The sequence below is a fragment of the Falco rusticolus genome, chromosome 14 (genome assembly GCF_015220075.1).
Source record: "Falco rusticolus isolate bFalRus1 chromosome 14, bFalRus1.pri, whole genome shotgun sequence".
Taxonomy (NCBI): Eukaryota; Metazoa; Chordata; class Aves; order Falconiformes; family Falconidae; genus Falco; species Falco rusticolus.
Window position 1 is genome coordinate 4758601 of NC_051200.1, and position 21804 is coordinate 4780404.

Genomic DNA, 21804 nt, shown 5'->3' on the forward strand with positions numbered 1-21804 from the left:
TGGTGCGGGGGCAGCTTCTGCGCCGTGTTGCCTTTTGGTGAGTCTTGCTTCGGAAAGGGAAAGCTCCTCCGAGGTGGTGCTTATTAGAAGGAATCATGTTTTTTTCCTGAAACGTTGAGGACTGGGCACGCGGCTGTCGTGACTTGCCACTCCTTGTTGGGCACGGGAGTTGCGGGCGCGTTTGTTGCGGTTCCATCCCTGCCGTGAGCGGGAGCGTTGGCCGCAGCCTTCGGTACACCTGGGTGAACGGAACTGCTCCGCGCCCAGCCTGTGCTGAGCCATGGGCTCCGTGCTGCGCATCGCCCGGCGCCTCGGGGGGCTCCGTCTCCTCCAGCGGAGTACGGACAGCGAGCTGGGCTCCTTCCCACCACCGGGCGCTGGCAGTGGTGCTGGTGCTGGCGGCCGCCCCAGCTCCTGTCCAGCGGCCACGTGTCAGCCTGTGGTGGCCCTTCGGCCTCGCTCCAGCCTCCCTGGCTCTTCCTCATGGGCCAGGGTGCCCTGGCGGGGCCCGTGCCCTCCGGTCAGCAGCTGTCGCTCCTGCGATGGATAAGCTCCATCTCTCTGGAAAACACGTATTTTTTTTCCAGTATAACTCGCATTTAAAATGTCACTGACTTTTTTTTCCCCTTCCCTTCCAGACTGACTGCATTGCCATGGAAACCATTGTTGGAAGAGAAGACTTTTCTGCTGGTAACTCCAGAAACTGTGTGGTGCTTTTGGAAGCAAAGCTCAGCTCCAGCCGGCTACTTTCATTTTTCCACCAGCACGGACATAGACACACATCCTTTTAATTGTTTGGGTTTTTTGTTGTTTTTTTTTTTTTCCATAGACATCAGCTCTCTACAGTCGAATTAATTTGAATTGAGATTTTTTTTTTTTCATAGCTGTGCTTTGGTGATGGAATTTGGTCTTTCATGTCCTATCTATTTGGGAGGCAGTGTGAATGCTAATAGGAGATCCCTGTATGCCCCTTTCTCCCTCCTGCCTCTCCCGTTAATATATTTTATTTTTTTTTTTTAATTTATATTCTGAGAAGTCAAAGCTGGTTTCTGATTGTCTGTTTAACATGGGTTTTGCTTCTCTGGTACATTAACAAGTGGTTAGCTTAAAACACATATTGTTTAGGAATATTTTGGCAGTTCAGGATTTCTGTCGGGTGGCGGGGTGGAAGGAGGGAGGGAGAGAGAGGTGCACGTTAGCTTGAGGGGTGAACCCGTGGGACTCAACGGGTCTGGGGAGAAGAGACCTCTTCTGCCTTTTTTTCCTAATTTTTTTTTAAAAGGTTTTGCTTTTATGGTACAAGAGGTATTTCTTGATCATAGGCTAGAGTATTTTAAATCAAATGTCTGTCAGAGCTTAAACTGAATTATTTTTTTCCGCTCAGAATTTTGGTATGTACAAAGTAGGATTAATGGGCTGGTTGTCTTGTAGATTGTTTTTGTTCTTACCCTCAAGATACTTGTTTATAAATACAAATTGTGTAAAATGAGGTTTTTGTTCATGCATTCAAATGGAGAACTGCAGAGTCGTATCCAGTGTCTGTGACTTCTGCGTGACACTTGTCAGCTGTAGCTTTTTAAAGGGAAACCACCCTAATTGATCTTACTGGCAACCTAAGTCCCGTTCTTAATTTGGGGCTATTTTTGTTCTTTCTTCCTGGCATAATGGGGAAAAAAGTAAAATGTTGGCTCATCAATTGTCTTTATCCCACTTACAGAAATGTGAACAATGACTATTTGACATTTTAAAAATAAGCCCTGATTTTTCTACCATTTAAGTGCTTCACTCTTGTACTGGATTATTATTATTTTTTTTGGTTGAAATGAGTTTAGGTTTTTAACACTGCTATGAACTTCAAAGAGCACGACACTAGTCGTTGGTACATGCGATGTATAATAAAAGGCACTGACGATTGGTCAAGGGTTTAGAAGTGGTACACAAATCCTCATGCTGTACTGCACCACACAGCTGGTAATCCTCTACATTGTATATTGTACAACTGATTTGTCAGGCTGCCTCACCTCTAACATACAACCTTTAAATTGCTAGTACAGTTTGTATAACAAATTAGACACTGTCAACTCGGATTGTTCAGTGATGTGTACCCAAATCTATTTTTAAGTAGTATTAAAATGTACATGTCACTAAAATATGAAGACTTTTTTTTTTCTTTTTTTTTTTTTTTTTTTTCCTGGAAACATGGTACCAATCAGTTTACTCAGTGTCTAGTGACAGGAAAAACTGTTGCTACGGGGTTTAAAAGCACAGACCTGTTTTTGATTCTGGAGGAGAAGTTCAAGTTGGTACAGTTACTCGTTGCTGCTAAACGTACACAAATTGAAAATACGACCACTCTTACAGACCACGATACTGTCTCGCCGTATAGCTTTTGTTTGGTCTCATAAATTAATAATGCAATACGTAGACAGCTTTTTATAAAGCTTTACATCTTTTCTAAGAAATCAAAATTTGGATGAAGATAGTTCTAAACATTTAATGTGAAAGGAAAAGGTTGTTTTGAAGAAATTTGTTACATATTTCATATTAGATCCCTGAGGCTGCCATTGTACAATATACAGCACTGATTTAATAAATGCTGAATAAATAAGTAAATGGGTAACCTCAAGTATAGTGGTACAAATACTAATAGGTACGGCATAATAAATATGCAATCTTTTTGAATCTCTTAGTTTACAGCAACTAATTTATTCAGTATTGTGCTGGAAGAACATTTTCAGATGATGTAAAACATATCACTATATATACTACCTTCCAGCTACCCGTTTATGCTGCTGTATAGTACAAAAATACCAATGATAGAACAATGTTTGTCCTGTAAATTTAATTTGATATTGGACAGTTATTGTCTGTACAAACTAAAACATATATGGTTGAAACTGTTCATTATATTTGCTATTTCTGCTTCACAGATCTGTTTTAAAGTTGAGCTGATTGATCTGGCTTTGTCTTCCATTGTAAATATTGTTCTGTTGTTTTCTTTGTAAAACACATCGCGTTTGCGGTTTTGGGAGACTGGCTTGAAGCTCTGTATAGTGTTTATATTTATCTGACTTGGCTTTCCATAGAGCTACTTGCAGTAAATACGTGTTCATGTAGCTCTGCGTCTGGGTTTTATTTTTAAACAAACTTTTGGGTTTTTTGTCTGTCAGAAGCGCGTTTCCTCCCGCCGCGGCTGCTTGCTGCTTCAAGTGGTTTTGTCACCCTCTGTCCCTGAAGGTTTGGAGAAGCTTTTGGCGTCTTTTGGGGGAGCGATTCCCAGCCTGTCCAATTTTCTCTGCCGCTTAGTGTGAAAGGTAACACACAGCAAAACACCCAGGAGTTTTCTTTGTCATAGACTCATAGTGCTGGTAAACAACTGGATTTCTGAATGGAAACCCAAACAATCAGTGCCTGGTACTTGCTTTTTCTGCTTGAAGTGCAGAAAAGGCGGTAGCGATGTTGTGTTTGTAACTGTGACTGGGTATGGGAGTTTTGTGATCAAGAAGTACTAGTCCTGGGAGGAATTTTTAGCAGTGTAGGATCAAATAGGTTCCTGTCTGTAGAGCTGAGGGTAGAAGGGAACACGTACAGCTTGCTGTTGTAAGTTTTGTAGTAAGGCTTTGGTTCACTATGTGTTAAATAAGGTCTCGGTGTGTAAAACCAAAAGCTGTATAGATACCACGTTATTTCAGGTGATGCTCCCACTTGTAAAACCAACGGTAGTTCCATTGGCAAATACCAGCAAAACGTGGAGTGCCCAGTCAGGGTCCTCACTGACGGGAAGGCTGCGCCAGTGATTCTGTCGAGAGGTTTTTATCTATAGGTGTGAGCGTAGATGATCTGTGTCAGTGTGGGTGCTTACTGGGAAATGCCTTGGATTAGCCTTTGCTTTAATTGTAATTCTTACCCTGTTCCTCAGAGCAGTGCGGTGGAAGAACTCCCTGTGAAAGTCCAGCGTGCTGGAAGAACAGGGTTTTCCTCAAATAAAGCAGCCCCTTGCTCAGGGCGCCGCGTCGTAGCGTGTAGCCTGTATTGGGGAGCAAAAGGGGACAGTGCTGCTCTTGCGTGGCAGGAACAGCCCCACCGGCAGGAAACAAACAGCAAAAATTATCCGAACAGTGTCAAGCCTGTTGTGACAGTCTCACAGTAACGGCTTTAAGAGACCTTTGGCTGAATGTCTCGGATCTGAAACGGGCTGACTGCTTGAGGGGTTTTTTTGGGGGGTGGAGGACATCATTTTGCACTAATCCTTCAAACCCCTTTGGGTGAATCCTTGACAGAACTCCGGTGCATGGTGAAAGCAAAGCCTGCAATTAAAACCAGGAGGCAAGGTAGATTTCTTACCGGAATTTGAAGACAGCCACTAGGATACGTGTTGGAAGTCTTGGTTTTGAAATACGTTGTCCCATTGTGCTGGCCCTTGCGCCTGGCCAAGCGATGCGGTGCTGGGAACAGTCGGGTCACTGGGCAGGAGGGGCTGGTGGTGGGGGAGGGGGCCCTTCGTGGGGTCCCCAGGTAGCAGAGCAGCTTGTATTGTGTTCGGCCCCATCCCTGCATCCTCTTGGCTACAGCAGTCGTGTCCCCTCAGATACAAAGACGTTTCCTCATTTTTCCATGGAGGGTTGGGAGCGGGACTATACATCCCTGGGAGGTGAGGGTCCACCCGCGCCCCTTCTGTAAGGAAACGCACCCCGCCTCATTTCTTTTGTTTTCGGCCAAGTTATTGAGTTTATTTAGAACTTTGGGAAGCAGCATTAGGGTTGCGGGGGAGCGGCTGTCAGGAATCTCTGGCTCGGGGGGCGCCGGAGCTGGTTGGCACAGCACCCTCTGCCACTGCCCTGCGCTGCACCCAGGGCTGTCACGAGTACCTTTGGTGCAGCCGTCTGCCTGCTTTACTAACCAGTTACTCTTCACCTCGCTGCCGGCTGAGGCTGTTCTTGGGCAGCGGTCACCTGCCTGCTGCACAGCGGTCGGGTTAATAATCTTCCGTCCAAAAGCGAATCGTTCTAGATACTTACCCTACATCGAAAATGTAGACCGCTGTTACAGCTCCCCTGAGCTCACCGCCGCTCCTGCCTTCCGCTGGTGAGTGCCCTGCTTTATGTCGATAAAGTACCCTGGGAAGACTGAATTGTTCTAGTGGCAGTAGCCGTAGCAGCAGAGGTGTGATGTGTCTAGCAACAGCACAGGGCGGCCTACAGCCTGACTTTTCCGGGCAGGAAGGACCTGTTAAGAACACGTAACGCTGCTGGCAGCGGTGTAGCCCCCAAGCTGGCACCATGAGCTGCCCTCAGTGCTGGCCCTGGGCTGGCACTTCGTACGGTTCCAGCCACGTTCTGACTGCAAAATGCTTTAGCGAGACACTGAAGTGTACGGAAAGTCATTGCAGAAGATCAGATTTTAGACCTTGGGCATTTGTTGCTTGCAAGATCAATATGTCACTCTTTGAAGTTCTAAACCTGCTCCCCAAAACAGGTGCTCCCTTCTCTGCCCTTTGATGGGAGAAATCCTCGCTCCAGAGGGGATGGAGTGTTAGACAAGGATGGATGCTGCGGGCTTAGGAGCTTCTGAAGCACCAGGGTCATGCGTGGCCTTGTCCCTGGTACGGAACTGCAGCCGCGCTGCCCCGCACCCGCTCCGCCACGCAGGGGGCCCTTCTGGCTGCAGAACTGTTCCACAAGTTCCGATCCCACCTTATAAATGAATTTAAGGTCGAAGGAAGCTTTTTCCTTTTGGTCAAGGATTATAGTAGGGCTTACTGGGGGGAAGGGAGATACTGAAATACTGTCTGAAGCAGAACTTCGTTCTTACATGCTAGAAGGCTCTAACTCCAAGTTCAGCGTAAGGTTGCTGGCTTAGGGCTCACAAACCAGGATGCCTTTACAAAGTTGCATATTTTTTTTTCCACTCATCAGCCCAGTTGCAGCTGCCAGTACCCCGCCTGCAGCGAGCTTTCGAGAACAAGAACTGGGCAGGGAGCAGAGACAGGTAACGCGCTCCCCGCCCCCCCCAAGCTGTGTGTTTTGGTCCCCGCTGCGCGTCCCAGCTTCATTCCAAGCTGTGTGGCGCCCTCGAGTGGCCGGAGCGTGAAACTCGTCCCCAGGCAACTTGGAATAATCTTCCAGGTTCCTGGTCAAGACTAACTAAACCAGACAAACTTTACAGGATTAGATAAGAGAGTAAAATTTTTAGTTAAAACCAAATCAGACGTGAGGCAAAGGTGCCTTCACTGTCGCCGAAGCGGGTTCTGAGCCAGACCGGGGTTCCGTTACACCAAAGACTTTTAAGGTTCTAATGTTCCAAACAGTTTTCTACTTTTTTAAATAATAAATCTGCAAACACAAGCTTTTACCTGTAGTTTAATATTTATATACTGATGGATAGCACCTAGAGGCCCCAACCAACATTTGAGATTTGAGCCCCCTCAATGTCTCTGCCCCAAAGAGCTTACAGTCTAAGCAGTCAAGAAGGAGGAGAAAAGCACAACCACGCGCTGTTACAGACAGTAACTCTGCTCCAACACCAGCCAAGTGATTTACCTGCTCTAAGGCACGGGATGTATGATGGGAATTAAACCATCGCCTGAATCTCTGCTGCACGTCTCGGGCAAGAGAGGCTCCTTCCCCTCTAGACCATTTTTCTCTCAGTAAAACCCAGCCCGTTCGGACATCTCAGCCTGAGGCTGGTTAAGGCTCAGGACCGCTCCAGGCCAGGGCGAGAGCTGCCGGAACAGAACAGAGACAGTGTCGGGCAGAAGTGTCGCGACTTACTTGGCCCACTTCCACTTTCTGTGGTTATCGTGTGGATTTGGCACCTAAAGCTGCCCCAAGAGCAGCTGTTCCGGGCGCTATGCCCATTAGCCTGGACCGGCAGCTCCTGTCCTCCCAGTTCACTGGGCTTTGCTTTATGCGCTGCCCGAACCTTAGACAGAAGCACTGGGCGCATGCTACGAGAACAAACCTGCTCTGCCCTTCCCTGTGTCTCCCCGAGTGCGAACACCTCGTGGTGGTGAGTGCAAGACGGGGGTGGTGGGAGGGGGGGGCTGGGAGAGCCCTTTCCCGTGGGAGCTCCTTGACCTTAGCACCCGTCCTTCTGCTTTTGGGGGCTGGGGATAGGCTGACGTGTTCATTTTAGGCTTCCGAGGAGCCAGCACTAGGATACGGGCTTGTGTTTACCAGAGGAGCCTTGCTATTGCATTCCAGCTTTGGTAACAAGTTCTTGACTTGGAGGTAGCAGCAGGTTCAGTTTATTTCTGTATGCATCGGCAAACCAAAATGAAATGAGGTGAAGGATGCACGTTGCTGAATTGCCCACTCTCTACCAACATGGATAACTGCAGCTAATTGAAATAAAGACAAAGCTATTAATGTTTTGCACTTTTAAAACTAAAGAACTTCAGTTTCATACTCAGTTGAAAGCTTTTGAAATCAGCACCGATCTCACTGTATAAGTCGCTGCCACCTGGTCGGTCACCAGTCCTATGTCTTTTGTCAAATGTGCATAAACCAAGGAGATTTCTGATGCTCCGTGTTTACAACGATAACTGCAAGGTAATAATGAATAGCCATTAGCAGATAAATTACTTAACAGTAGTTGATAAACAAATACACTTCACCTGTATAAAGCAGTATGTTAATTCACAAGTTAAGTTGTACTGGTAGTTGATACAACAAAAATATTAAAGTCTCGTCACTTGACAAATCCTCTTGCCCTGTCAGGGAGCTCTGCTTGCACAGGAGGCGGGTGGAACAGCACTGACGGCGGGAGCCGAACAGCCCCGCGTACAGAAAGTGATCACTTCTCAGCTATTGCACCAGGAGTGACGCTCTAGGACATACCCGGTAGGAGTCTTACAAAACGACGTCGGAAAGACCGCGTGCACCATCTTTCAAGGCCTTATGTGAACCATACGTACACAACAGTTGCTGCATACTGTAAATGCATTGTGGATGTGTATAAATTCACATAAGATTAAAGTATTTAATTTGTAAATATGAAAGCTTCCACCAGCTTATACTTTATGTTTTTCGGAAGGTTTCTTAGCGTGTACACTATTTTGGATAAAATGCATGACACTAGTAGAGGTTTCAGGTGAGCATAATCTTAAATGCTTTGGTAACTGGATATTCCCAAGGAAGAGGTTTTCTTAAACCAAACCGATTACTAAAATGTGAACGTGACTTTTATTCAGAAAAGAAGGATATAGAATATGGCTAATAATTTCACATATTTTCACAAGATACAAAAAACCCCTTTTCAAATGGATTGGGATTTCTAAGCACAAATAAAACCACTGATAGCATGGTGTACAACATTTAAAACCCTGATCAAAATGACTTCAGAATAATTGTGCATTCCCCCAATATATCGGGTTGGCAACTGAGGAAGGAAATGAAATATTAAATGAGTAAATTGGCGTGAGAGGGGTAAATTCTCTCTGTACCACAAGTTTCATAATAAAATACGGCCGTATCTTTCAATTTTAGACATAAGAATTTTTATATCAGTCTGGTTTGTTTCTAACTGGAAGTTTAAACTAAAAAGGTGTTTACACAATATACACATTTCATTACTTACAAAGAGAAATAAGCTTAAAATTTCATATTAAAAACCTGGGATACAGTAGGGTTAGTAGCACCATGAAAAATGTTTTTCAAAACTGCAGTCTTGTTATTTTAAACATACTCAGTGCGTCATGTTTTTCTTTATTCTCTTGGTTGATTCAAAAAGGTGCCATTTTGGTACAGGGAGAGAAATGAAAAATTTCATCTTCTGATCCTTTGTGAACCTCAGGTGTTCTTTTCTGTTTCCAAGAGGTCAATCCTTTCATCTTAGTCCTGTTGTCAAATATGTACCGAACAACCCTTAGTTTGGCACACGAGTGAGGTACCCTGGAATTTGCATGGTTAAAACAGTTTGGATGTGGTTTTTCTTTTCTTTCTGCACAGTAGCACCATTGTTGCAGCTGGAAGACAGTGCATCTTAGGAATTTTCAACTGTTTTATAAAACATTCTCCAAGACGTTACGTCTTCTTCATGCAAACTTGACAACGACTAATACGCGTCCTCAAGTCTCCAGCTTTCAGTGTCTCTGACTGAGGTTTACTGGGTGACAGACACAAAGGTAAGGTCAGGTTAGATTTTTCTTTGTTTACAGAACTCTTCCTTTAAACTTCTACTTAATTCACCGTTTCAGGTAACACAAATACATAAGCGGGGAATTAGTTTTCTTTAAGAGTGATCTTTCCCTGCGTCCTCAGCACCGAGTGACAGGCAGATGCTCGGGTTTGGCCAGTGTCTCAGTATACACAAGACAGGCTATTGGACTGCTCGGGCGAGCACGTGACGTAGCACAAATACCAACCCGCCTGGAAGGTGAAGTTTGTGCTTTTGAGACACTGTTTCTGAGGTCTTTGCAGGTAGCCTTTGGGCTTCTCAGTTGAAGGGAACTTTAACTCTATGTGTACACAGAGTAAGTCCAATTCTTAAAAGTTTCTTTTAAAAAAATAGAATAAAACCGAAAGTTGTGTTTATGGGAGAGAGCAAATAGCAGGTAGAACGCTCAAAGGTGCACGGCAGTTATTAGTAGGCAGTTTTCACCAGTCTATTACCGCTAACCAATGACCCTGAAAACTTAGCGATGACTGTTTAATGCACATTGAAGTATCGTGGTTGTAGGTGTTAGACAAAACCAGCTCCGGGGCCGATACTGCTGTGTAGCACAGCGTGCATTCCAGCCCTGTGCCACAAAGCCACGTTTTTCAGTTAGGCGGCAGCAGGAGTATTTATGAGGTTTTTATCAGTAGACAAACAGGATAGTAGCAATTTGTTCTATGAAAGGAGATGATTTTTCAAAGAAAAAAATGGATTTTGCTACTCAGATTGAAAGGGAAGAAGTTCGAGGAGCTGAGACTCCAGCTGAAATGCTGAGTGCAGAACGTCCCTTGGCTTCCTTGCAGCCCAAACGTCATCCTAATTCTGCAGAGTGCTGGAAAAAATGCTTGCCATAGAGGCTGTGAAACCTCCCTCCTTTAAAAAACAGGTTGTATGACCATCTGCCTTAAAAGGTTTAAGTAGAATGGATCTTGTCCTTCATACCTGTCCCTTGGATGTGTGTGAACTACCTTTTCAAATATTTGAGTCTATTGAAAAGCCTGGTAAGAAGAAAAAAACCCATCAAAATGGGCAGTTTAGGCTCCAAATACAGTAACTACAATAGGACTGCTTTCAGAGAAGGTAATACTAAATGTGAATAAGAACTGCCACAAAAAGAATCTGACTCCTTGCAAAACAGAATGTGCCCTAGCAAGTTTTTACATAATATTAAAGGCTTACCAAGGAAACACTTGAAAAACTGGTTGTGAGGGGGAAAACAAGCTAAACCATTTCTCTATACTCCTGTAAACAAATCTCTTTTGATCTTTGGAATAAATTCAGTTTCCAAAGCTTTCATTCTGGAATAAAGTAATATACAAGAAACAGGCTTTCTTACCTGAACATTTCTGACACCTCTACAGTTGCCAGCCAGAAACTATATGAATTGGCATAGTAATTACAAGTGCCACGACCATGGCATTCAATAAACGGAGCCGAGCGGAATTCTTCTAAACAGGATCCAGGCGATGCCAAGGCCTGTCCAGAGCCTTCTGCTCCAGCACTAGTGTGCTGGTGGAGGAAAGAAACACACAAACAAGAGTCTTACAGTAGGTGCTAAAAGTTAAATAGCACAGCGTTCAGCTACCAAAAGAGCCACTGATCGTTCCTGGTTGAGATAATGTGGTGTCAGACACTTCCATAAATATCAGATACACTGGGCTCTGGGCACTGAAAAAAATCGCACTTAATCTTGGCTACTACGGTTAGTAATGCAAGGTAAAGGCTTTCGAGTGACAACCATTGTAGTTTTTAACAAAGTCCTCCAGCAACTAGTTGAGGGCACTAGTGGGTACTGGCCACTTCTTGGAGCAGGAGGCGGCTCTTACCATCATGAAAGAGTAACCGATCCAAAGGGAGTCCCAGCCTGGCGGACAGGAGGGAATCTGAATGGTCTGACTGTGAACAGCTATCACCATCGCAGGAGCTTCGCACACAACGCATCTGGACACAGGGGAAGCATCAAAGAAACATGGGGTATTAAAATATAATAGCAGCGTGTTTTATTAACAATTCTTGACACAGAGAATGGGAGGAAAACTCCTCTGAGAAGCTGTCCTGTTAATCCAGACTTCTACTTCTCAGGTATTTTGTAACTACAGTAAGACAGCAGTGTGGAGTACAAAATCTGCCTGCACTTACACTAACAACTATCGGGTAAAGTACTGAAGCAGTTCCTGAAATGAAAGCTGGAAGCTCCAAGTCCTCAAGTGAACGCCTTAATCCTAGAGCTCTCACATGTTCTCTTTCCTGTCTGTGGAGATTCTTGCACTGCTGACCGCACAGCCTCCTCGGTCGAGGGGAGCTCTTAGAGCCCTTCAGCCTCTAATTAGCACTGCTGCATGCAGACAGACCTTTTCAGACAATGGAGACTTTAAAACAAGCTCTTTTCCTAGTATTTGCCAGAGCAAAACATGACAGATTCATCTGCTAATATCCAACCAGCACGTTGGAAACACGTGGGTAAGATGTGCTGTTTATCCAGACATTCAAAAAGAGACCTGATAGCCTGCTCTGTCTCACCGGCTGATGAATGGCTGGATGCTCTGCCCAGTCAGTGGCTCCATGCTCATCGGCATTGGCTCCGGAGTTGACAGCCAGTAGGAATAGTCATTCCTTGATGCAAAATTACAAACGTTGTTGATGTTGCAGAACATGAAGGGCATGGTGCTGAAACGTCTGAGACAGCTCCCAGCAGTACCTACAGAGCAAGAGACATAAAATGCGACAGCAAAGTTTTCACTTTGTGGTGTTTCATAGCAATTCTTTGAGACCAGTAATTGTGTATTCTTCCTCTCCACCTGTGAGTGCACAGCACGTGCGATCAAATTGTCACATGTGGGAAAACTTACCCTCTCAGTTTTGGCATACGTTTTTCACCCAGACTTACAATGTGCGACCTCAGGAGGTAGTAGCTTTTAGTATGCAATTCCCACCCTCATCTAAGAAATCTGTAAGGCTGTCGTATCGTCAGGGAACCAGAGCATTTGAAGCAGCAGCTCTTCCCCTTGAAGACAGAACATACAGAGCATCTCACCCAAATCTTGGCCGTGTGCTCTCTCATTTCCTTGCACATACAGAAGAGAGAATCCATCATATATTCTTGATGTTCCTTGCGGACACAGTGGTGTATCCCTGGTCTGGCTGTGCCGAGTTATAAGGAATCCATGAGCAACAGAAGCTGTTCCAGGAGGTCCAGGTGGGCCTTGTAAGCCATCAGGACCAGGAGGTCCCTGTATTCCTCGTGAACCTGTTCACGCCAGAGAAACACAACACGGTATTCGTTAACACCAATTCTTGCTCTTTTAGGACTAACGTAGCTCTGAAAGGTAGATGGTCTTGTGATTACGGTGCTTGTGAGTTGGGGGACCTGGTATCTACTAACACTCTTCCTCAAATTATTCTTTTATGTAAGCTTGGGTAAATCGCTGAGGCTGTCACAGCTAGTCACAACGGTGCAACTTCCCTGTGTTTTAGGGGTATTGTGAAGTTCAATGCGTTGAGCTGAGAGGCGCTAAGGTAACAGCCGCAGTGGCCATGACAGCCACTGGAATGAATCCAAATCGGCTTCCCAATTCCAAAACATATCTGTGTATGCAGCTTAAAAAGGTAACGTTGAAACATCTTGCTCAAGATCACAAAATAAATGGTAGAGCCAGAAACAGAAGCAAGCCTTGCTGTAGGGCATGCTCTGGTACCACCTGAGCCGAAGCCTACCAAAACGGATAGAACAGCTGCAGTCAGTTCTGGAGTAGGTTACAGAAAGTGGAGATAAGACTAGAACAACCTTGAATGAGAGCAAGAATGAGTCACATACTGAGAAAGGTACCAGAAAAGGCATTTGTTCTTGAACAGCAAAAATATCAGGAAACATAACTACAAATATTTAGACTATGTTATTCCACAGTCATTATTATTTACATTTTTTTTTTCACTAAAATAATGCTAACAGATTCCATAGAGTTACTCAGAGAAAGAGGGGGGAAAAAAAATAATTTTGCATTTCTGTGCTGGTTTAACTGTTTGAATTCTAATAGGTTTTCTCATAAGTTGCAATATATAGCTGCGTAATATGTCCCATCTTCTTTAGAAAACTGTCCCAGTGCCTAGTCTGATTTCTTTTCTCAAATCGTAATTCAGTAGTTCTAAGCTATAGCTGCACGGTAGCCTGATCTCTGCCTTTGGTGAAATGCTTTCCTTTATGAAAGAAATCCTCATTCATGATTTCCAAGCAAAATTAAAAATATTTTACTAATCTCTCTCTTCTGTTTCTTATTATCTTCTTTATCTCCTGTGCATCATCTGTGCTGCAAAGGGGATGACATTAGGCTTGAGATAAAGCGCACTCTACCGTATTATTCAGCAATGACTGGCAAAGTATTGGTTCCAAGAATATTCCAAACCAAGTACGTTCACCCGCTTGTAATTATTTTTGCATTACGAAAATCCTAAAATTATAATTTTATTATTTTTTCCCCATGAGGCAAAGATCTCACTTGCCAGTAGTAGCCTGCACTCACAAAAAGGAGCAGGGAGCATCTCTTTTTCCACCGAGTCCTCGTAGGATAAACACCATACCTGGCTGGCCTGGAAGACCTCTCTCTCCTTTACGTCCTGCTGGACCATCAAAACCAGGTAGTCCATCTCGCCCTGGGTCACCAGGAAGACCAATTGGACCTAGAGTAGACAGATGCGTAACTGAAATAAAAGCTCTTGAAATCTCACTACAGAAATCTTTAAATTGCCTGGGACTCATCTGTTGTTTCCTCATGATAGATCAGACGAGAACAGACCGTTAACCCAGAATGTAGAACCCTACACTTATCTATTACCTCTTGCTGAATTCCCTAACTTCTTGTCTCTGCAGCCTACGCCAAGTGACTCGCATTGCAGCTGCAGTCAGCTATACGTAGTCATTTTCGCGGCAGCCACCTAGGATCCTACCTGGCAATCCCTGTGGCCCTGGCAGTCCAGGTGGCCCTTTCGACCCAGGCTGTCCTGGAGGACCCGGGGGACCAGGGTCACCTTTGACAACTATGCTTCGTCCAATGGTACCGGGTAAACCTGGCGGACCTGAGAGAAAGCAGCTTAGTATTAGATAAACCAAGGTGGAAGAGAGCATTAAAATAGTTTCAGTTATTCTTTATTGCCAAGAGCTCTATCAATGCAAAGCATAAGTGCATACGTAAGGCATAAGAGTACTCTTGGTGATCCCCTCCAAAACTGGACACCTCTCGCAGGGGCTAATCCACATGGACTGGATACAGAGTATACAATATGGTAGGATTACTTGAAGGGCTAAAAGGTATAGCCTGGAATTGTGTTTAAGCTGGTGCTCACTTAACTGCTGTCATTGCTGGCTGAGCCCCACTCAGTCTTACACCTGTGTAACAGATTTTACTGGCAGGGAGCAAAAGCAACAGCGACGCTGCCCAGGGCTCCTACCTGGTGGGCCTGGCAGTCCTTGGCTGCCTGTGAGGCCAGCGGGTCCCGCAGGTCCACTGGGACCCTTCATACCTGAAACATCAAATTCACACAGTTACACGGTGGAAGAACATGCTGTCTTACAGTATCTGCTGCAGGAATGGCCAAAATCAGGCTGCTTTCCTCCCTGAGGGGCTGTTACTCTGGAGGTTTTCGCTTTAAACCCCAGTCAAATACCTGGGAATCCTGGAACGCCTGGAACCCCGGGGTCGCCCTTCATTCCATTCAGACCTGGACGGCCAGGATCCCCCTGAACAGAACAGCTTCATGTTATTCACTCAGCTCCTCAGGAGTTTCAGAAAAACACACAGAAAAGGTGGCTGGGGGACAAATAAGCACGCTTTGGGTCTGTGAACTGGTGCTTTGAAGGGCTGAGGCCGTGCGTTTGCTCACTGCCCTGGGTGCCGTCAGAGAACGCTGTAACGTGAAGTGCACATTGACAGCTCCAGCTCCCATGGGAATATAACGGGGACATCCTGCCCAGATTCTGGGGGATAATTATGGAAAAGATCCTTTTACTTGCAACAAGACAGGGTCTCAGATACTGCATTTTGGCTTTCATTTTACTATGCTAAACTGCATGCTCCACACGAACATTTTCCATTTTTACTGCATTTAAAAATAAACTAGGGGGAAAACACGTCCTACCTGGCGTCCAGGTGGTCCTTGGTCTCCCTTTTGGCCAGTCAGGCCAGGTGGGCCAGGTGGACCTGGGTTCCCTTTTTCCCCTTTAAGTCCTCCACTGCCTGGTGGCCCTCGTGGACCTTCTGGGCCTGGTGGACCTTAACGTTGCAGAACAGATACGCATATATCAGTACGTATCAACCATTGTCCCCAAGTTTGTGCCTTCAGCGCCAAATAAAATTAAAAGATATTTTGGCTTGACTTCCCAGCTCTATTTCAACGCTGAATTCAGGATAAACTAAAAGGAAAACAAATAGAGGGATTATTTGCACTACCCAAATCAGGAACCGAGGCTCCTCATCTAGCTGACGAAGCGAAGCAGGTCCTTCCAGAAGGCAGCGCAACCACCTCAGCTGCATTAGAAGCTTACCAGTGACCAGACTGGTGCCTTTCATAGGAGCCAAGAAACCCAAAACCAGATGGTACAAATATCCCCTCTGTTGACCTGCATTACATTCATCACCTCCTAAGTGCTACCCAAACAGACTGAATTCCTTTTGAAAGCCAGTCTCAACAGTGTAAAGTACTGCTGCTTTTTTGCTGATAGCATTTGACATACCTACTGGAGGAGCCTGGTATATACTGTCTACTGACTGCTGGGCAGCAGGAACCCCATCATTCTGCCTTGCCTAAATAATAATCTGAGTTGCAGAAATTTCCTTATGTTGAACGACCCTCCCTCCAACTGATTTGTCTGTCTTTAGTAAAATTGTGCTGTCTAAACCCAGTAGAGGAACCAGGCTGGTCTTCAAATATTTTCCCTTTGCTACAGCCACATTAATGCAAAGCAAAGCAGAGGATTTAAAAGAAACTTGGGCATTTGGAAAAGTGGAAGATGAGACTCCTACCTTTAAGCCACTGTCTGAATAGAAGGTAACTGATTTTAATGTGTGGCGAAACAAACCATGAGCAAGTGCAACAGCTAATAGCATTTTATAAGTTAGATCTCATAACTGGCTTAACAAAAGGATCTCTTTGCAGGACAGTGCTTTGACATTCTCCCCTGTAGTACAACAAATCTAATAACATTTATCAGTGTGCTGGATTTTCAAGTCCTCTACAACCTCAAATCACGATTTAAATATATCAACATATCACCATGCAATCTCCTTTGACATCTTCATAGTCTACATTCAGTGGATACATTTGATGAGCTGTGTTTCTGCATGCAAATCTGAGTATAGAACTCCTTCCAATATTTTTCCTTTTAAATCAACAGCAATTTTGTACACCAGATTTCACACGTACCCTGTAGCAGTTTCAGCTACAGAAAACATCCCATCATGCAAGGATTTTTTTTTGGCGTTCCTTTTGCTGTTTTATACTGGTCTAGTACTGTACACATGCAAAGTAATAACAGGTTACCATCCTGAGGCATGCTAATCAAACACGATGTGCAGGGTAACCATAGTCCTTAAAAAGATAATCACAGTATTACAGGAAAACATCCGTTTCTCTTACATCAAGTGCAACGTAGTAAAATAAATTGACCGAGTTAAGAGTCTAACCTGGAGGACCTGGAAGGATCAGAGTTCACCAAAGCCCAATGATCGATGTTAGAAGGGTCAGACATCACACAGTACAAAACAAGATTACTAGTTAGAAATAGTACAGATGACAGCATATACACTACACAACAACCCATTTCACCAGCATATTTTGTATTTACAATATAATCCACATGCATGCATAAAACCATACATGAATACACGACAATATGTATATTCAGATACAACTTATTCTGGTGACTAGGCTCTACTAAGACTAATGTGACACTTCATTTCACAGCAAACTTAAAGAACGTGTTATTGCTTTAACAATACAGCTGAGGCCTGCGACTGGTTAGTCCTACTCACAGCGGGGCTTAGACTATGTAACCATTTCACTGACACTATTCAACATCTCAGGGCCTGGAGGTTGACAAATATGCAGGTAAATTGTGAATGACAACTTACCCTTGAGCAAAATTCTGCTTTGGGCAGGGGGAAGTGTGATTAACAGAAAGACTTACCACCAGTCATCAGGTACGAGCCTCAGCTCTCTGTGAATACAATTCTAGGACTGAAAAGTATGCTTACACCCTCTGCACAATGGTAAGCAAGATTAACACGGATCAAAAGGGCTGCAAATGCCACAAGCAAAAAGACAGCAGAACTTAAAAATTTAGAATTTGTTGTCTTTACTGCTGGCATTTTTTTTTTGTAAAAAACATACCCCAGGATGCTGATTTATCTGTTTAAGGTTATAGAGAACGGCATGTGAGAACCTCCTCGGAAAAATCATTTAAAAGCCCTTTTTCAAAAGGTAAGCTGGTTGTCCCTAGCATGCTCCTGAATTAATACATATTTTGGCTCCTGTGTCAGTTGCATCTCTCATGTCAGTGAAATGATTTAAATATATCAACAGATCACCATGCAATTTGCAGCTAAAAGCTATAATAAATACATGTCGGGTCTACCTCAATGCACTATTTCTTACATGTTTGGAAAATTATTTTAAATACTAACTGTAATACAGTTGTTAAAAATAATGACGTGGACATTCGATTGTTACTGTTAAGTACTTATAAACTATATTTCACTGTTAGATAAGTTTTGCTATGATTTATAAATCTGTCCTGTACTGGTTGATATTGAATTCTGGCTGAGCACAGTCACAATGTGGAACAAAACATGAAGCAATTGTTAAGTTCCCCTCTGCATGACCTTTTGAAAGTATGGTTACTGCTTGTGTGACCTCAGTTTAATGAAAAGGTAAAGCTGAATTCATTTTTTTTTTACATGACTGCATAAAGCGAGAATTCAGATATCGGGAGCTACCACATTTGCTACCTCACAGTACTTAGGACAGCACACTAAAAACTACAGTGTATTCCTTTATTGAATTTTCATGACAGTTCCTTGCTTCCTGAAATCATCATAGCAAAACCTAAAGACATAGTTATTTTTAAATAGATATACTAAGTCATTTTCAATCTAGACACAGATGTTAAAAATCTTCCCAAGAGCTGGCTCGTGCTACATGCTGGTATGCTAAAATCACGATAAGCTTGTGAAAATGGTGATGTTCTTACCAATCCTGTTCCACTGCCCTACATTAGGGAGGGGAGGGCTGTATGCTCCATTTTCATTAAATATATGTTAAAGGAAAAGCTTTCCTCATTTTCTCTAAATGTGCTGGTGAAGCAAAACAATGGAAATAAGGATTTCTCTGCACTGTAAAGTTATAATGTTCTAAGTTGGGGATGTAAAGCATCACACTAACTCTATACATTTTCCTACAGACACTGGTATAAAAGAAGCACCTAATTTATTTAAGTCACTTGAGAGTGTCCAAAATGAACAGTTAGCAGGGGTTACAAAAATGAAAACCATCACTTGCCCAAGTTGGAAAACACAATTATACAGCAAAGACATGGGAGAACAGTGCAATGTGCTTTTTTAAAAAAGATGAAACCCAGCATATATTGTTTTTAACGGCACTGAGAATAAATATGCTAAAACAAGTGTCACAGCTGGGGACACTTTATCAAAGCCTTGCAAATCTGGACCCACATCATCTTCCACCATGGGGAGAACACCACCGTGTCCTTCCAGCGTCAGCCCTACAACAACATGCAAGAGCCTGAAAGCCAACTCTGAGCTTTGCTTTTCTACCACAAATTAAAAGGTATGTCTGAAAAATGACTCAGCATATCTACATTTAGAAACTGCAAAAGTATATACATTCATTTTCATGCAAAGTTATTATTTTGGAGTTAAGGGGCTAACCTGAGGGACCTGGGAGTAGGGGGTCAGAGTTCACCAAGGTCATCATTAGAACAAGGGGAAAAACATCAAAATTGTTAGAAATATCAACAAGCTAACTTATTCAACTAAACCTTTCTTTTTAGCTCAATATTCCTTTACACACAGTATGCAAACCACCAAACTATTATTATTCATAGCAATTAAAATAGATGTGGAGTAACAGCAATGTTGTGTTGCCCTGGAAATCGGCTTAATTTGATAATGAATTAATAAATCCATCCCAAAACCCATCTCACAATGTTTGGTTTAGGGGCAGCTCAACTGAAGTCAGAGAGCTACATCATGTTTGACTTCACCACTTTTGCTAATCTCAGAATATACCCAGAAGTCAACAACTAACAGTATACATATACTGCTTCTGGTTTTATTTATGTCCCGAGAAGGGGAGTAATTTGACAGCCACACAGCTGCTTTTATGACTAACTGCCTTATGTTGAAATGTTACAAAAGCAGCGTTCCAACAATAGGCTGTGTTAGCATTTGAAACAAAAGGCTGGAGTGCTGATTGTACCAGAACTGCAATAATAGTTTGGTTTATCCACATTAGTTCATGCATAACTGAACAAAACAAATGCTTCACGTCGTACATTGCATGCAACAAAAATGGAAATAAGAGAAAGAAAGAGAAAGAGAGAGCAAACATGGCTGAGCAGAAGCTCACTGGTTGGTTGCCCCCTGCCAGTGCTCATAAAACCGCACAAAACGAGTGCCACCATTCCTCAGCCTCCCCAGCTGAGCAGAGCCAGTAAGCACCTTACACAGAGCAGTGTGAGCAAGATGAGAAGCTTCATAAAAACACCAGTGCTACAGCAGTGCCACAACCTCAGCTGGCAGTTCTATCATACAGCAGGAACTGCTTACTGCTTAGCTGGTTTACTTTTTTTTTTTTTTTTTTTTTTTTAAGAGTTTGGTGATACCCTCTGTATAAGAATCTTTTCAAAATGAAAGCCTATACTCTTACGGAGCAGTCAGCTTCCCATGCCAAAATTTTAGTTGCTGTACCACTCTACATACAGAAAAAATACCTTTGGAAGATCTTGACAGCTAGGATGTCTTAGGTCTTTCTTTGGGCACACTTAAATTGCAAAGCCCAAGTTCAGCATCCCGCCATCTTTTATCCCTTCACTCCTTCTCCCACTTGCCCCAGCTGCAACTTGTAACAACTGTGAGCAGAGCTGGGATTACTTGTCCCGTACTCCCACCTGCCAGTGAACAACAAGGCCACACAGAAAGCGGAAAGCAAATCAGGACTACCAACTGGTGGCAGGGTTGCTTTACTGACTGGTTATTGCCCCTGGGGCACAGCAGGGAGTAAGTGCCTCAAGGAGAAAGGGGGAAGGCATGCCCTCCTCCTCCCGCTACCCACATAGGAAACCAGAAAGACATTGTGACTGGCTGTGAATTATTAACCCACAGGGGTTTTCCACAGCAGGCACATAAAAAGCAGGATTAGGATACCACGCAAGTCAAGTATTTTTGCTAGGAATAAAAGAAAACCTCATTATACTGGCAAACACCACCCCAGTTTTAAGGTGTTATAAATTAAAATCAAATGTTGTTTGTAATGACTCACTTTTAAAAGGCACAGCTAGAACAGATGAGTTCATAGCCTACTCTGCACAAAAGAAAAGCTCATACTGCCATTGAGAATAATAAAATATTACTCAATTCTAGTTCTAGTGAAAATATTTTGATCCAATGCCATCCTAAAAAAACACTTTCCAGTGGGATGCCTCCTCCTATATCAGAAACAAGCATGAGGAAAAAGTGAACCTTAAATCTTTCCAAGTGTGTACTGCAAAACTAAACTCTCCCTTGACACCCCAAAATAAACAATATATCTGTAGCAGCTATTTTACAAATGTACGAATTCAAAACTAACTTCCCCCAAACAAATCTTTGAGTAACAGAAAAATCTGAGCTCACAGTTTGAAGGCAAGAAATAAAAATATTACTTCTCCATCAATATGCAAAGAAAAAAACTGTAATCAATCAATAGCTTGGTTTAAAGTAGTTTCCTCTAAGGATAATATCAAGCATTTTAAGGGAGATGAGTCTTACTGGTGGCAAAGTGCTTCTGGACTCAAGATACAGCAAAAAGCTTGAGCCAGAGCTGTAACAGGTTCATTAAAGTTAGATTTTTCAAGAGCGGTACCTAAATGCAAATAAACATTCGATGACACAAATCAAATTCTAACACATGCCAGGGAGTTGCTCAGCAATGTTAACTCAGAATACTGATTTTTTCATTCCCAGAATTAGTTGGTGCAGGAACAAAATGTAAACATGGAATGGAAAGATGAACACGGCATGATGGTGCACTGAGTCCATGGAAGCCACATGACACAATGGAGCAATGACTTTTGTTACGTGACATGAAGATGAAGAGGCAGCTATCCAATTTGATCATGCTGTGATGCTAGCGTGAATTTGATTTTCATGACTCTTAAAATGATGGGGTTTGTTACTTTTGGGTTTTTGTGCGCAATGACGTTTGCTGATCACGTGACAATACTGCAAAGGTATCAGATGTTCAAAAGTCGATATCGTGCTCGCTAGATGATTACTGTGACAGCATGCGGAGAATCTCCCGTTTATCAACGCATTAGATTTTTGCTGCCAGGTATCAGAAATTAATAGAAACTGAGGCTGTTTTATTTTTAGATGCTGTTAC

General features: G+C 43.4%; 2 protein-coding genes across 6 annotated transcripts in view; one reads left to right on the forward strand and one right to left on the reverse strand.

Annotated features, from left to right (window-relative positions):
- The window catches only part of IRS4 (insulin receptor substrate 4), a 23438-nt gene extending 20322 nt beyond the window's left edge, over positions 1 to 3116 (forward strand). The window contains exon 2 of the mRNA XM_037407931.1: positions 639 to 3116. Coding sequence (XP_037263828.1) covers positions 639 to 643 — 5 coding nt within the window. The 3' untranslated portion in view covers positions 644 to 3116. The remainder of the gene's footprint in view (positions 1 to 638) is intronic.
- Positions 2171 to 21804, reverse strand: part of COL4A5 (collagen type IV alpha 5 chain) — a 92174-nt gene continuing 72540 nt past the window's right edge. For 2 of the 5 annotated variants that reach the window (XM_037407927.1, XM_037407926.1), the window contains 12 exons: positions 19092 to 19100; positions 16830 to 16838; positions 15286 to 15419; positions 14815 to 14887; positions 14599 to 14670; positions 14098 to 14226; positions 13732 to 13830; positions 12191 to 12403; positions 11677 to 11854; positions 10983 to 11097; positions 10493 to 10665; positions 2171 to 9105 (listed from right to left, as the gene is read on the reverse strand). In XM_037407927.1, coding sequence (XP_037263824.1) covers positions 9024 to 9105; positions 10493 to 10665; positions 10983 to 11097; positions 11677 to 11854; positions 12191 to 12403; positions 13732 to 13830; positions 14098 to 14226; positions 14599 to 14670; positions 14815 to 14887; positions 15286 to 15419; positions 16830 to 16838; positions 19092 to 19100 — 1286 coding nt within the window. In that variant the 3' untranslated portion in view covers positions 2171 to 9023. The remainder of the gene's footprint in view (positions 9106 to 10492; positions 10666 to 10982; positions 11098 to 11676; positions 11855 to 12190; positions 12404 to 13731; positions 13831 to 14097; positions 14227 to 14598; positions 14671 to 14814; positions 14888 to 15285; positions 15420 to 16829; positions 16839 to 19091; positions 19101 to 21804) is intronic. The other 3 variants (XM_037407930.1, XM_037407929.1, XM_037407928.1) reach the window with 2 other exon arrangements.